The sequence below is a fragment of the Mixophyes fleayi genome, chromosome 9, assembly GCF_038048845.1.
Source record: "Mixophyes fleayi isolate aMixFle1 chromosome 9, aMixFle1.hap1, whole genome shotgun sequence".
Lineage (NCBI taxonomy): Eukaryota > Metazoa > Chordata > Amphibia > Anura > Limnodynastidae > Mixophyes > Mixophyes fleayi.
The window spans coordinates 51,884,832-51,900,765 of NC_134410.1; the positions used below are offsets into that span (position 1 = coordinate 51,884,832).

The 15,934-nt window shown below is 40.1% G+C and overlaps 1 protein-coding gene across 1 annotated transcript in view; it reads left to right on the forward strand.

Moving 5' to 3' along the window:
- The window catches only part of LOC142100653 (synaptotagmin-like protein 2), an 85,814-nt gene extending 82,910 nt beyond the window's left edge, over positions 1 to 2,904 (forward strand). Inside the window, exons 16-17 of the mRNA XM_075184355.1 lie at positions 251 to 456; positions 712 to 2,904. Of these exons, the coding sequence (XP_075040456.1) occupies positions 251 to 456; positions 712 to 857 (352 nt within the window). The 3' untranslated portion in view covers positions 858 to 2,904. The remainder of the gene's footprint in view (positions 1 to 250; positions 457 to 711) is intronic.
- Positions 2,905 to 15,934: the final 13,030 nt, after the last annotated feature.

The window sequence follows — 15,934 nt, forward strand, 5'->3', positions numbered from 1 at the left end:
ATATACCAGTGTTCAATAAGAGATTGATCTGTAGGGGAGACTTGCTGAGAGGGGTACAACATGTATTAATTGAGGATTGATAATGGACTAGAGACCTCTTGGGAATTAGCATCACCTTCTGGTTTTAAATATTCCATACTTCATTATGAATGTTAAACATTCAGAGGGTCAAATAATATTTTATAGGTACCTTTTGTCCACACAAGTTGCTATATTATTAAAAAACTATATATAACCTTCCTCTCTCCAGCTATGTATTGCCAGACACCAGCAAAAAAAGCTACCAGAAGACTCGTGTCATCAAGAAGGATATCAACCCAGTGTTCAATCACACCATTGTTTATGATGGCTTCCACACCGAAGACCTAAAAGATGCATGTGTCGAGTTGACAGTTTGGGATCATGAAAAACTCAGCAATCATTTCCTTGGAGGAATCAGGCTTGGCCTTGGCTCAGGTAGTGTATTCCTCATGTTGCTTTATCAAAGCACAATAGTCATTACCACCGGGGGCTACAGCATCTATGAGCACCGGAGTTCAAGAGAATTCATAATGATTTATTAGAGCATGTTCACCACCTCCAGATTCTATGCAGTATTTAAACAAAAGGTCATCTTTGGTATTCGTTTATTTCCACATCAATAAAACTTTTAAGTCCCTCTTTCATACGACATTGATGTTTAGCCAATCTTTGTTTATCTTCCATGTTAAGGGTACAGTTACGGGATTGCTGTGGACTGGATGGACTCTACACAGGAAGAGGTAGCCTTCTGGCAGGAAATGATGATGACTCCAAATGAATGGGCTGAAGGATCGCTTCCCCTAAGATCCTTGGCTGGGAGAAGGAAATTTAAATAAGATAATTAGATCATATTACTGTACCCTAAGATATACAACAGTGTATTTTTTAGGATGGGGAGAGTATTGTTTTATTTTTTATTCCCTTTTTTTCGAATCTACTTTATGAATTGAATGTAGACAGTATAAAGAAGATGCTGGACATGTTTGTTTCTTGGTACAAGTTTATTGTTTTTCTCAGTTGCTGGACAGTCTGTCTTGTGTGGAAAGGGTCCTTATCATTAATAATGAACTGCACACAGGTTGTCTTAATGCTAAAGCACTTTATTTTAACTGTACATCAAAGACATACATAGAGCTCCCTCTGCAGTAAAAATGTAGCAGAGCATTTATTTTATGAATACTTGGACTTTCTCAGGAACACAAAAGATATAAGCAGTTTATATCATTCTGTTACATATCATGTTTGAACGACCTAAAAGACTCATCTTTTATAATATCAAGGGTGAGCCGCTGAGATGCCTAAATTGAGAAACTGTACATCACAAAGATGAAAGTCTTGGTTGGGGGTCATATACAAACTCTTATTCAGCATTCAAAATCAATGTATTTTCTAACCACCAGTTTGAAGGGTGAAAGTGCATACCCCCAGCGATTAGTTGGTGAAGTGCAGCAATTTCAAAAGGCAGAGTCCACTGGCGGAATGCTCCAACCCTCCTGTGTATTGATTGAAGCACGCTACTTTCTGATTAATGCGTTTTTTGCATAGACGAATTTTATTGGGCCCTAAGAAAGCACAGGATTATTCAACACAAAAAACCTATAAAAAACAATCCACTGCCTCATTATCTTTGAAAGGAGTATTAGCAGTGGTCAAAGTGGACATTTAGAAGTGGTAGTATGTAAAGTTGGAAGAAGCAATATGGAAAATAGTAATGAATTGAATTTAATAGTTCTACAATGAAGGCAGTTGGATAAGTGGTGGTATAACATACCAGCCTACTTCGACCACTGGGTATAAGTATCTAGTTGATAGCAGAGGAGTGGTTGAAAGGTGTTTGGAAGTGAGTAGCATCCTAATTTACAATTGTTGAAAGGTGTCTTTTTCTTGTTTGTTCTTCATTGATCTGTTTGTTTTATTGTTTGCTGTCTATTTTGATCTAAGTCTTGTCTGTGTTTTGAGTGTACTGTGAGTACAAGTGTTTTTTGTTTGTTGTGTTTTGTTTTTTTGCTTTTTTATGTTTTCTGTGTTGTGGGTGAGATGGAGAGACGGAGGAGGGAGGGTGACAGTTTGGAGGAAGAGGATAGGCAGCAGGAGTAGGAAGAGGGACAGGAAAGCCAGAATGAATGTGATGAGGGAGGGTTAGATGAGGGTAGCAACTTGGCTAACCCACAAAGTGGTCTCTGACCCTTTTTTATGACTATCGAGGCATTTACAGGTCAATGAGCTTTGTTTTCTTTTAAATCTCGTCTCTCATTACCACCTAATTTGTGTTGGCGCTTTCTGGTGGATTTCTGAAGGGTTGGCCGATGGTTTCTACTGGTTTTAAACAACTGCTAGATTTGTATTCTAAAAAATCTGGACGGCTATGTGTAATGTGGCACTTTGCAAATCAACGGTTTGTAGATATTATTGAAGTGGTTTTGCCTTTAGAAAAAACTGCTGAAAGACCGGTGGATTTACAAAACTGCACTATAGAAAGTATCCCACTTAATATACTCTGTTTCAGTCAGTTAAGTCATGATGCTGTCTCAGTAGAAGTTTATGTGGTTGAAGACTGGCAGAGGATTGGACAATAGAATGAAACAATATAGCAAGACCAAATAGCCAGCTCACCAGTCTTAATGACAAATCATACATGGAGTAACAAATTCAGTTTAAAGATTTCCTGATCACTGCCATTGATTTACAGAAAAAGAAGAGGAGAGGTGTGGGTATATTTAATACAGTATAAATGGTATATTATTTCAGGGTCTGTAGTTTAAAAACAATATATATATATTTTTCCTCTGAAAATCTAAACTACAATTCTAGAATGATTCAGTGTTGCATTTGCATTGTGAAAGAGGGTAACAAAATAAAATAATTGTACTTGCGTTTTTTTTACATTTTGCTGGTCTTGGTTTTGTATAATTTATTAAGAGATAAAAAGCCTGAAACTTTCATTGTATGAGCATTAACTACAGCAGGATTTGTGTTTTCAGCAAGTCATGACCATAAAGATATAAAACAATATAGCTTTTATGACATCTTTAACATACTCTTGTCTTATAGAACACAGAATGTTTTGCCGTGTCCTACAGATGTCCTAGAGTTTTATATACATTTCTGCAATTTCCCGTAATAAATTATGTGCTGGAAAAGCCAAATTTATCATTAACGGTTTAATGCATAGCAAGGGTTCAGTAAATGTAGGTTATAAATAGTGAATACATTATAATTTTGAATTAAATTAGAAACTGCAATTTTTCATTTGTACATATGTATAACAGGGTTTTCTTAAAAGTGGTATCACCTAGGAAACATTTTTTTTAAGGTAGCCCTCTCCCTAGCCATGTAGCGCTAATACATGTGGCCATTATTCTAGGGGTTCTGCCACTTCTGTAATATAGAACAGGGAAATATCTTTAAATTCCTCATCTTTAAAATGTGGTTCCTATGCCGTTAGGGAGCAGTATCAGGTGGGGGTAGGAGCGGAATACTGAATAGGTGCTTTTTATGAGAGCTCTTGGAAGATTGATGGTTGGGGGAGAGTCTGGTCAAGCATGGTAGGGAGTTACATATGTTGGGAGTAGTTAGGAGAACTCTTGGAGGTGCAAGTGAGAGGTTATCAGAGAGACAAGGAACAGATCCGAGACATATCTAAGAGGGCATGAGGAAGAGCATGTCTTGATAAGACATCTATTGAAATATTAAGGGGAGGACTTGTAGAAGGATAATAACTTAAATTGGATTTTGGTGTAGGGATTTGTAGAGTGGCGCAACGGATGTAGAGTGGTGAAAGTCTTTCACCACTCTACATCCGTTGCGCCACTCTACAAATCCCTACACCAACACCTTTTCCCTCTACAACACGTTCAAAATGCTACAGCAAGACTGCTCTTCCTCTTTCACTGAAAGAGGAAGAGCAGTCTTGCTGTAGCATTTTGAACGTGTTGTAGAGGGAAAAGACTGGTGAGGGGAAGACCAGATTGCAAGAGCTAGCAGTAGTCAAGGCGGGAGATAATGACAGGTAAGGTAAAGGCTTTTGGTAATGTTCAGAGTAGAAAAATGTGTATTCTGGCAATGTTTTGAAGGAGATGACACGACAGCGCAAGCAACTGGTTGTGTAGAAAAAAAGTTGAAGACAAAGAGGAAGATGACACCAAGCCATCAACTGTGAGAGAGACTAGAGAGTGGGTAGCGCCATTGGGAAAAGGGAAGACTATATCACTTGTATAGCTTCAGTATCTTCAATGGGCTACATTTTAAAACTTGTATTATTATTACTATTATTATTATTATTATTATTATTATTATCTTTTATTTATAAGGTGCCACAAAGGGTTTACAGCACCGTACATGACACATTTAGACAGCAGTGATCCATAACATGCAACATGATACATGAAGAACAAAATACAAAAAACAGACATACTGAATGAATAAAAATACAGGTAACATGGTAATGTAGATATAATTATTTACGGGACAGTGAGTGAGAATTATGGTAGTAACCAGTAAGAAGTAGGTCTGAGCTTATGAAAACAGGGCTAGGGAAGCAGGCCAAGAGGTACCGAGGGTGATGGAATATTAGAAGGAGAACACAAGGAAACAGGGCCCTGCTCATGAAAGCTTACATCCTAAAAGGAAAGGGGGGACACAAATAGGGTGGTGCCCACTGGGGGAGTAAGGGACAAGGGGGTTAGAAGGAAGACTGATAGACTTCAATAAAGAAATGAGTATTGAGGGCACGCTTGAAGCCTTTGAGAGTAGATGGCAACCTGATAGAGCATAGGGGAGTGAGAAGAGGTGATCAGTGAAGTAGTGAAGCGTCAGTCATTGGCAGAGGGGAGATGTATGGGGGGAGTTTGATTGAGAGCTTTGAATGTGAGGGTGTCAAAATGAGAGATTAAAGAGAGTGAATAAGAGTGTTGGTGGCTTCCGTAGTGAGAAAGGGCCATATCTTGGGTATATTCCGAGGGTGGAAGTAGCAGGATTTTGAGAGGGATAGATTGTGAGAATTAAAGGAGAGGGAAGAATCGAGGATGACCCCAAAGCATCGGACTTGAGGGACAGAAAGGACGGTAGTATTATTAACAGGAATAGAGAGGGGGAAGATGGGAGAGCCCTGGAAGGGGGTGGGGGCCTATTAGTTTTGGAAAAATTGAGTTTAAGAAAGCGCTGGAACATCCAAGATGAGATGGCCGAGAGACATGAGACATAAAGGAACGGGAGAGGTCAGAGGATGAAAGATAGATTTGGGTATCATCAGCATAGAGGTGGCACTGGAGGCCAAAGGAGCGGATGAGGGCACCAACGGAGAAGATGTAGAGGGAGAAGATCAGGGGAAGGAGAGAAGGGTGCGGACTTCATCTGCAGATACTGAAGTGAAGGAAGAGAAGGAGGGTGGGGAGGAGCAGTAGATAGCGTCCACAGAGGAGGGTAGTTTGGGGTACAAAGTGGGTAGGGAGGGGCGGAAAGGTGCAGCAAGAAGGGACTGCTGGGAGAAGGTCATGATGTATTGGCTTTTGGAGGTGAAGTCGATAGCAGAGAGCAAGGAGGTGAGTTGAAGGTGCTAAAAAGGCGAAGGGGTTGGACAATTGGGAGAATATGAGAGCCTTAAAGAAAGATTTTTTTAGAGAGTGATAGGGCCAAACTGTAAGAGACAAACATGAACTTGAAGAAAAGGAAGTCAGCAGAGCCGTTCTGAACTGCGGGTAACAGGTAAGTTTTGATTGCCATGGTTGAGGTGGGGGCCGACGAAGCTTAATGATGACAGCCAGGGTGACAAGTGCAGAGGTAAGGGTGTGATTATAGAAGGAGACAGCCTAATCAGGGAGAGAAAGAGTGGTGATGGGGTAGAGGAGTGAGACCAGAGATGAGAAGAATGAGGTAGGATCAGTGGTGTCAAGATTACGCCTGGTGAGCATTACCTAATAGGATGGGGAAAGTGAGAGGAGTGGAGAGATGCTAAAAGAGAGGAGATGGTGGTCAGAGAGAGAAAAAAGTGAATTGATGAGGTCGGAGACAGTACCGAGGTGTGAAAAGACCAAGGGAGTGGAGGCTCATTGAGAGAGACCGAGGGAAGAGGAGAGGTAGAGAAGTTTGGAAGCAGCAGGATCTGAGGGATTGTCTATAGGGACATTAAAGTCCCCCAAGAAGAGGGATGGAAGGTCAGAAGAGAGAAAGTGAGGGAACCAGATGGCAAAGTGATCAAAGAATTGAGAGACAGGACCAGGAGGATGGTAGATAGTGTACCTCAAAGGAGGAGAAAGAGAGGGAAGGTTCAAGGGAAAGAACCCAGAAAGAGCAGCTGGGGGAGAGAAGTATGCCAAAGCCGCCACCCTGTCAGTCCCCAGGTCTGGGTGTGTGGGAGAAGAACAAGGGCCCAAAAGAGAGAGCAGCAGGAGAGGTTGTATCCTCAGGTTATAGCCAGGTGTCAGTGATGGCAAGAAGGTTGAAAGATCTAGAGATAAAGAAATCATGGAAAGAGGTCAGTTTGTTACAGACTGACCTGGCATTGCAGAGACCACAGAACAGAGGAAGAGAGGGAAGAGGAGAGATGTGGATGAGGTTGTTGGGATTGCTGGATTGCATGGGTGTGTATGATATTGAGGGAGCGGCATGACATTGAATGAGGGTTGGATGAGGAACAGAACTATTAGGGGACCCCTCAGCAGGAAGGGGATGGGAGGGGGAGTAATAGGTGGGGAGTAGTGTAGATAGGGCTTATTTGGGGGGAGTTATGAATGAGAGAGGGAGAGGCAAAAGAAGGAAGGAGTGATGCGAGGTAATAGATTTCCAGGGTGGATGAAAAAAGATGGGGTAGGTAGTAATAGAATGATGCTGAGAGAAGGGCAGCAAAGTGAACAAGAGGGAAAGGGGGCGAGGGGGAAATTGGAGGAGAGAGAGAAGGAAAAATGGGGGAGGGGGCAGTGAGTCAGATCAGGGCAACAGAAGCAGAGGAGGGGGCTGGGAAGGCAGAGGGAGGGGGAGAATATAGGAAGGTTGAACAAGGGAAATAGAGGGAGAGGGCAGATGGGAGAGAGGAGCAAAACATAATAATGCTAGAGATAAGTGTGAAATAGACAATTGAAAGTATGACAGAAAGAAAGGACGGTGAGAGGTTAGAAGTGAGGTGAGGATATGGTAAGAACAGGAAAGGTGACAGACTGCAGAGGTAATATGAGAGAAAAGAGGAAGAAAAGATGTAAAAGGATCAGCAAGGCAATGGGAAGTCGTTAGGACAGTTGAGATAAGGGATGGGTCGGTAAAAAAAAACCCAGATTAGACAGTGACATTAGGCAGGAGTGGAGAGGGATTTTATAGAATGAGGCATTGTGGAAGGTGCACTAAGGTGACTGTAGATGATTACTTGAAAAGGGGGAGCTAGTTAAAGATTCAGGTTAAGTGCAGAAGCAAGTCTGGTTGGGAATACAAGCAACAGCATAAGTGAAACCAATAAGTCATAATAAGACTGCAGCTGTACGAATTAAGTTTGAGGAATACATCAGCAGGGAGTGTCCAGGCCGTGCACAATGCAGGTGCATGAGGTGGAGGATATCACAGCTCGCAGATGATTGTTGAATGTTGTCCTCATGTAGCTGTGTTTCCATGTACAATGTTCCTCTCCTCTTCTCCTCTTGCCCAACTCTTGTGTAACTCTTACTATGCCATCTAAATTGGTCAATACACTTTTAACAAATCCACACATAGAATACATACACACTGGCTAACACAGCCTCTGACTGCTGGTTAAATAGGGTAAGATAGCCATGTGATCACTTTCTTGAATGTGAGATATTTACCATATCTTTATGCTGACCATGCTACATTATATCTCTTGTATTATTTTATTATGCTAACCATGCTACTTTATATACCTTGTAATGCCTTGGTAACCTCACCACATTACATTATATTCCTTGTACTGCCTCACACTGTAAGCTGTTTGGAAAGTAGCACTGTCTGCTTCATGGTACAATATTTGTTCAAACAGTCACTAGAAATAATAGTTTGCAGAAAGAAGTCAAAGATATATTTGCCTATACATTCCTGTAAATGTAAACAACATTTAACTGCCAAATAGTCACCTTGCAACATATTTCACCAACAGAATGTTAGAATTGACACTATGGGCCTCAGTCATTAAGGCATGTATCTGCCTGTTTTGAGCGTATCCTCCGTAAAATCATTTTGCGCATGTGCAGAACCAGTTGATTTTTTGTTTACAAAAAATCCTTACTACAGCCTATATTTTAGGGGAGTGAACAGGGTGGGGAATGGGCAGATGAATGTAGGCAATATACAGGAAGGGGGCGTTCATGTGCAGGGATCGCCGAAGTCAGCTTCCAGCACACTGAAAAGTGTGCTGATTTCACCCATATCTCCCGCACCAGCAAGGGATCTAGTCCACGTGCTAGCACCGGGCACTAGACAATTGTAAAAGATAGATGTAAAAAAACCCAAAAACCTTGGAATTTTTACACTGTATTGAGCTGGCTGCTGTAGGAGCTGACAGGTACGTACGTATCCTGCAGTGTCCTGGGTAGTAGAGAGGGGTGTGAAAATACACCCATAGTCAACAAGGAAAGTATCATGATATCTGTTCCTTGTTGACTATGGATGTATGCAGAACCTATTTGCTTGTTTTACTACTCCCAGCAGATATGTGCCTTAATGACTCGGGCCCAGTATAAATAATTATTATTTTTATTCATTCTTGTGTTTAGTTCAAAAATGAATAAAACTTGAATTAGGAAACACTTTCTTTAAAGACAAATTTACACAAAATAATTAGTTGTATATAACTACTGAAACATTACAATTCAATGTGCATCCATTAGAGCCATGTGTTTTCCAAAGGTTTCTCAGTTTTCAGGCTTGGCCATTTTATGTTGAATTGTTCTATTATTTGTTTTCTCGATCACACCCAGATAAACAGGCATTACTAGAACAGCCAGTCTTTGTGGAATAAAATGGCCAAGCAATCACATATATGGGTGTGTTTCTGTGTTAGCCCATAAAGAGGAAATTGCAAAAATAAGTGTGACAAAAAATAACATTCAAATTTTACCTCTTGCATTTATTCAGGAAAAATACAGTTTTATGGAATTTATTCATCTCAAAGTGTTCTTGGCAAAATGTTGTTTTACAAAAGTGCAAGACACCTGTATCATAGGTGAGGTCATTAATTAAAATAAATGTGGAATCTCCTGTTACTGTGTGTGGAATTGAGGTGGTGCTTGGGTAAGTAATATACCTCCTTGCTTGCTTCTTCTTCTGCCTTGGATAGCTCTTGGGTGTGGGCAGAAGTGACCAGAGGCTCCCCGCACATGCTGGTTTTAAAGCAATATCTGTTAAATGCATACTTACCTACTCTCACAGAATTTCCGGAAGCCTCCTGAGTTTCAGGGGGTCCTCTCGGACTCCCAGAATAGTGATATTCTCCCTGTTCCTTATGGGGGCAGAGCTTATTGATTGCAGATTTAAGCCCCGCTATGTAATGCCGCAAATTTCAGCATTTCATGGAAGGGACGGGGCCACAATGATGCGATTCATCGAGCTCTCCCCCACACGCCCCCCTCCTGCCCCCGAGCTTCAGGAGGCCAACTTGAAAAAGTATGGTATGGTTAAATGTGGACACAGGTGTTGTTACATTGTGGTGCAATGCAACAGATGTCTCGGTAAGATGGAGGCTATGTTGCAAAATATAAACTATTTACACTTCTTTTCCTCCTTATACATATCCTTCCTCCTTCTGCACAGTTATTAGGTAATTGACAGCTGTCACTTACAAAATACACAGCTCCTGCACAGCACTTAATGGGGTGACATGGTTATGATAATAGGACAGTCACATTTAAAGTGGTGCCTCAGCGCACATCTATTCTCTCTCTGCAGTGTTTCACTCACCCCTCCTCTTTGGGGGTAACATCACTCACTTGCTCCTAATGCTCTCTGAGCCCTGCTCATCCCTCCTCTGTGGCGGTGACATATCACATGTTTTGTCTCTGACACTGTTACGTCCGTATGTATCAATTGAAATAAAGACTCTCTGATGCGATTGCTGTGGTTCCAAAGTACAAAGTTTTTCTTATTATGAAATATTACAAGACAAAGTTTGCCATACATACACTTGCGTCATTGACACCAACACAAGCTTCTATCAGAACGATCTGATTTCCAAAGCCAGAGGTGAACAATTTATACACCGTACTGATGTAAAAAGCAGTTACATTACAAAAATGCAGTTACAGTATTAAAGTCCACATTCATAGGCTGATGGGTCATGACCTCCCAAGAACTTGAAGTCCCATTGGTTGATTCCTCTTGTCATTGTTCCTTGAGGTGGCCAGGTCTCCTTCAGATTCCCACCTCTGGACCTTTATAAACTGGTTCTTTTATGATATCTCTGGACTTGTTATTTGGTGTATGAAACGTTAGATTATTTATAACTAGCGTTTGCAATATGTGAATGCTACATAAATAATATCGGAAATGTCCTCATGCAATTGCGATCAGAATAATACCAAACTCAATGTAATTTATGTTTTGGAAACATTAATTAGCCTCTTCACCACTTTATATTTTATATTAAAAGATAGAAATACATTAAGCTTATTTAAATGTTGCTATGATAATAATTATGTTGCATATATATCGCATCGCAACTGATTGTACAGAAATTATTGATTACCTCCTTCATCCAATTATTAAACTTCAACAACACTTACTTGCTTGTGTCCTCTCAATGTACACAAGGCTGTCTCTCTGCAGGATGTTTCTAGGTTCACTCATTCAGAATCTGTATCTCTGTCATACTGTTATATTCTGAGGTAATATCTCCCTCAAATCTGTCCCATGTCACTCATATTCACTCTGTTATCATGTATACTTGCCCCTCGTGGCAGCAGGCCACACACTTCTGTTTAGCTTATACAAGCCAGATTTTGCTAAGCAACCATTCCTGGGGGTAAATTTAGCAAGCTGCAGGTTTGAAAAAGTGGAGGTGTTTCCTATAGCAACCAATCAGATTCTAGTTATCATTTATGTAGTACAATCTACTAGAATCTGATTGGTTGCTACAGGCAACATCTCCACCTTTTTCAAACCCACAGCTTCATAAATTTACTCCCTGATGTGTCTCCTCAGGGTCATATTGTTGTGTCCAAACATTCAGTTACCGGGAGGTGTGAATAACACCTTGCGTGAAGAAATTGGAACTACACTAATGTAAATCATTTAATGGCAACCTAGAACCCTCACATTTTAAAAAAACACCCAGAGGAGATAATTTATAAAAGGCAAATTGGCTGTTACGCAGAACAAATGTAACTCTGAACCCACTGTATTCTTCAATTTGCGCTGTGGTGCAAAAAGGCTGCATTTGTGGAGTATTTAAAAATTCTGAAAAATGTGGCACAGGTGGACCACCATAAGAGAAAGAAAACCAATATAGTGTGCATTGCTTAGATTTAGTCATATAACATACTGTATTTAAGGAACTCGCCTAATAAAGGAATTTTAGAGCTTTTTCAATGAATGTGTTGTTTCCATTAATAGTTGATGTGGTTCTTCCAATTAGTGATATAGAAAATAACGTAACTAATCCATGATGGAAAAGATTGTGATTTATTTAATTATTACACTCAACTAAAGAATGATTTATAATCGCTTTTTTGATTGTAATACATTTGTGAATTCAGTAAGATGTGGAAAAAATATTCTAGATTTAATAAAACATATTAAATGGTAATCTTAAAAGTAGCAATACAAGAAATTGCACTCACAATAATACATTGAGATTGCTTATCTGTAATGGAATCTAATGACTGAGGAGATTGTCCGATACCACAGAAAATATACACTTATGATCTTCAAAGAAAGATTTCAGCTTCTTCTTCCAGCACCACTTTGTACCTGTTTCACAGGTATAGGTCCTGCTCCCTCAGGGAAATATATGCTTGCAATTTTCATTGAAATATTTCAGCTTTGTCTAGCACTACTTTCTAAATGTTTCACAGATGCTTCCTTAGTAAAGAGATACACTTATGATCTCCAAAGAAAGTTTTCAGCTTCTTCCAGCACATCCTTCAACGCATTTCGAAGGTATATGTGCTGCTGCTTCTGCAAAAACTGACACTCACTGGGACCCAATCCTGTTAACTACCTGCCCCACAGCCCAAGGAGGTCAGGAAGAACTCCGGTGCATAGTGTGAGGCTAATAGCCTCTGGGAGGAAATTAACTGTTTATTTTCCAGTCCCCCCATAGAGACAAGAGCTCTGCGCTGTCAGGTATTGGTATTGCTATAGCAGGAGGAAATCATGCCCAGCATTTGATTGAGGATCTGGAGCCAGTGGGGGTGCAGTGACAATTTACTTGTATTATTTAGTTGTTTTTTTAGACAGTGCACCTTACATGAGTACTGAGTTTATGACATTGTCGAGAAATGCAATTCTCAACAATGTAATAATTTAGGCTAAGTAGCGTCAACCAAAATGTTTTGTGATGTGCTTCACAATTGATGTCAAAAGACTAATCCCAGTAATTCAGTAGACTGAAAAAATATACCTGTTTTAATGAAATATACTGATCTGCACTCACACTTGCAGATTATCAATATCATTTTACATTTTTCAAAATGGCTGACAGTTGAGAAGTGTATAGGTCCCAACATGATCAAAAATATGATTTGTATCCCATATGCTGGTGATTGCCTCCATTTGTGTTTGCAGGATTTGGCCATGAGGTAAAATAGGTCTCTTGAGAGTTGTTCTTTGGCTTGGCGATCTAACTACTATATCTGCATAATTTGGAAGATTTGTTAAAGCTAATTTACAATAAATAATGGCTAAATGTGTTTTTTGAAAAAATGACACGAAGCTCAAGCTCTGGAAAGCAGAAGAAAAGTAGATTCTTCTAGTTGCTGTGAATCTATCATACACACTGACATGAAGAACAAGCTCTTCCACAGAAAGGCAATAGCAATTCTTAAACACGGTTTGGTAGATTGTAGGTATGGTATAAAATTTCAGAAAAACCTTTATGCGAAAAGCCCTAACTCTCAAACATTTTTGAAAAAGGGAACCATACCTGCATAGGGCTGGGTAAGACATAAGTTATGGCTGTGGGAAGCCCAATCCATTGACAAAAAAAAATGACTCCAAATATTGGGCCTCTGAAAACTGAGTTACTGCTCCCTTGTAGAGTAAAGCATGGGAAGCTGCTGCCACACTGTGTTCATACATGTTAACATAAATCCTGGGGAGGTTCTGCACCCTTCTTTGCTCCAGTCCACTCTAGAGGGTCTGTCATATAGACTCAGACAATAAGGAAAAATAAAAAAACACACTTGACAATGAAGGGTAAAGTGTGAAGGAAAAAAGTAACCACTCTGGTAAGCTGCAATAAGGACCTCATTTATAGGAGGAATTTATATAATTATAGGAGAATATCCAGCTAGCGAGTGCGATTTTTCACCTTGGCAAAACCATGTTGGGCTTCAAGAGGGCAAATTTAAATTGGGCGAACCGATTTAAAGTTAAGAGGGGGAGCATCCTAGCACAACTCCAAATATCAGTGTATAAATAAAACTGCCCAGTATTTGTGTGCTACATGCAAAAGCAGCCAGTATTTTCCCTGCAAGTAAAAAAAATTGTATTTGCACCCCTTGATATGCAACATGGTTTGTCCATTCTCACCTTTTTACCTGGATATGCAGCCTTATGCTAAAGACCCATAGGCCCTGACTCATTAAGGGTTGCAAAACATAAAAACGCACGTAATTCGGGCATACGCACGGAACTAGAATAGGATCTGAAGAAACGTCTTTTGTTGAATATGGGAACAGGTATGCTCTGCATATACAGCAATTGCTGTATTGCGACAGACACAAGACATTGCAGGATGCGTACTATACATATGTGGAATATAAAGCTCCAGCGGAACACACAAAAAAATACCATGATTGACACCTGCTAATAATATAGTTATTAATGAAAAACATTAAAAAGTGGGCTTTTTATTCATTACCCCCCCCCCCTTCATAAAATACATTCATCAGGATGTTATTAATGTCTACTGTACATAACATGCATGTTACAGCTGCTTTTGATTGCAAACACATGTTCTGGCATGCACACGTGACCGTCATCACTATCACTCAGCACTTATGCCTGCCTGTAGCTGGGGCAAATGATATGACTGAAAAACACATTACTGAGGGTAAACGGACACTGCTGTGTGTGCCCGACCTTGGCACACGCTTACTGTGCATTGACATACGCCCCTTCCTTCCCCCATTCCGCCCATGAAATAGTTGGCTGTAGGAAGTGCAAATTACGTTTGACGATGAATTGGATCCACTTGCAGACGTATAGTCCATCTCTGACACGCACAGTGCAAATTAACACAAAATAGCACATATCAGCATTTACATTCCTTAATGAATCAGGCCCATAATGTTTTATATTACTATTGATGTTAGCCCACTATAAACAATGGTTATTTTACCATTTTGTAACAAATTTCCCAATGTGTGTCATGAGCTGGTAAACCAGAAATACTTTATTTATTAGTCAACTTTTTTTTCTATTAATGTTATAATCTTTAGAACTTTGCAACTGTAAATTTGTACTAAATGAACTTCATATATATCGGCTCCAGTTAGATCTAAGAAGATAACAAAAACAGCTGGCGCATCAGCACCTCTTACTGCTGGGTGCTGGTACTGGAGAGCAGCTGCTCTTATAGACGTGTTCCTCAGATATCAGGGGGTAAATGTATCAAAGTCCGTTTTTTTCATCTCGCGGGAGATCGGCGTCTTTGCAGCTGAAATTTAAAGGGGCGATGGCTTGTAAAGGCAAACTTGCCTTTACAAGCCATCGCCCCTTTAAATTTTAGCTGCAAAGACGCCTATCTCCCGAGAGATTAAAAAAACGAACTTTGATACATTTACCCCCAGGTGTCATTCCACAATGACAACAGCTTATGGCAGGATTGTTAAGCGCCCTTCTGGATTGAGGGCATCATGCGACTTGTTTGCTAGTAATATTTACTAGGCATTAACATGGGAGATTGGTGCACTGTTGCAGCAGAGAGATGGAAGAGCTGCACTATTTTTGCATTCTATTGATTTATAGGAGAGCCATTTGTATGTTATATCCTGAGACTGAAAATCATTGGGAAATAAACTATAAAGTATACATTGGCTATTTAATACAGTAACTGATATGGTTGCAGCTTCAATAAACAAGTCTCTAACTTACTTCAGTCACTTCACTTTGAACTTTTGATTCATCTTATGGGTTTGTATATGGGAGTTGAAAAATGCCTATTAAAAGTGTAGATAAAACCTTGTACTTTGTCCTTGCTTTTCAACAGAGCGCCAGAAACAATAGTGTACTATATACTTATACAGGATTCCACTGTATTTTATAGAACATTAATGCTTTTCAAAACTGCAGTAGAATGAAGCAAACGCTTGTCACAAAGTGTGTATATATACAGATCCAATCATTTACATTATGCTTTTGACTTTCAGACTCAAAGGGGCATATTCAATTGACCGCGGGATTGCCGAAAACCCCGCGGTCCGTGCAGGATTACCGTTATTACGGTAATCCTGCCTGGAAAAACCGTTAATACGGTAATTTACTCGCTGGATTTCAGAGCTGCGAGCTGAAATCCAGCGAGAGATTACCGTATTAACGGTATTAGTTTTTCCGCGCTCGAACCCACGGACAATTGAATACCCCCAAAAATGTGTCTAATACGCTAATTTCTTGGACATTATTGTGAATAATGGTTATTTGCATACTGATGTAATCTTACTTTAAGCAGACTAAATGTATCACTCTGGCACAGAATAAAATGAAGTTAAAGCTATAATCCTGCAGGACCACATCTGAAGAGTCCTCCAACAGCACTTCA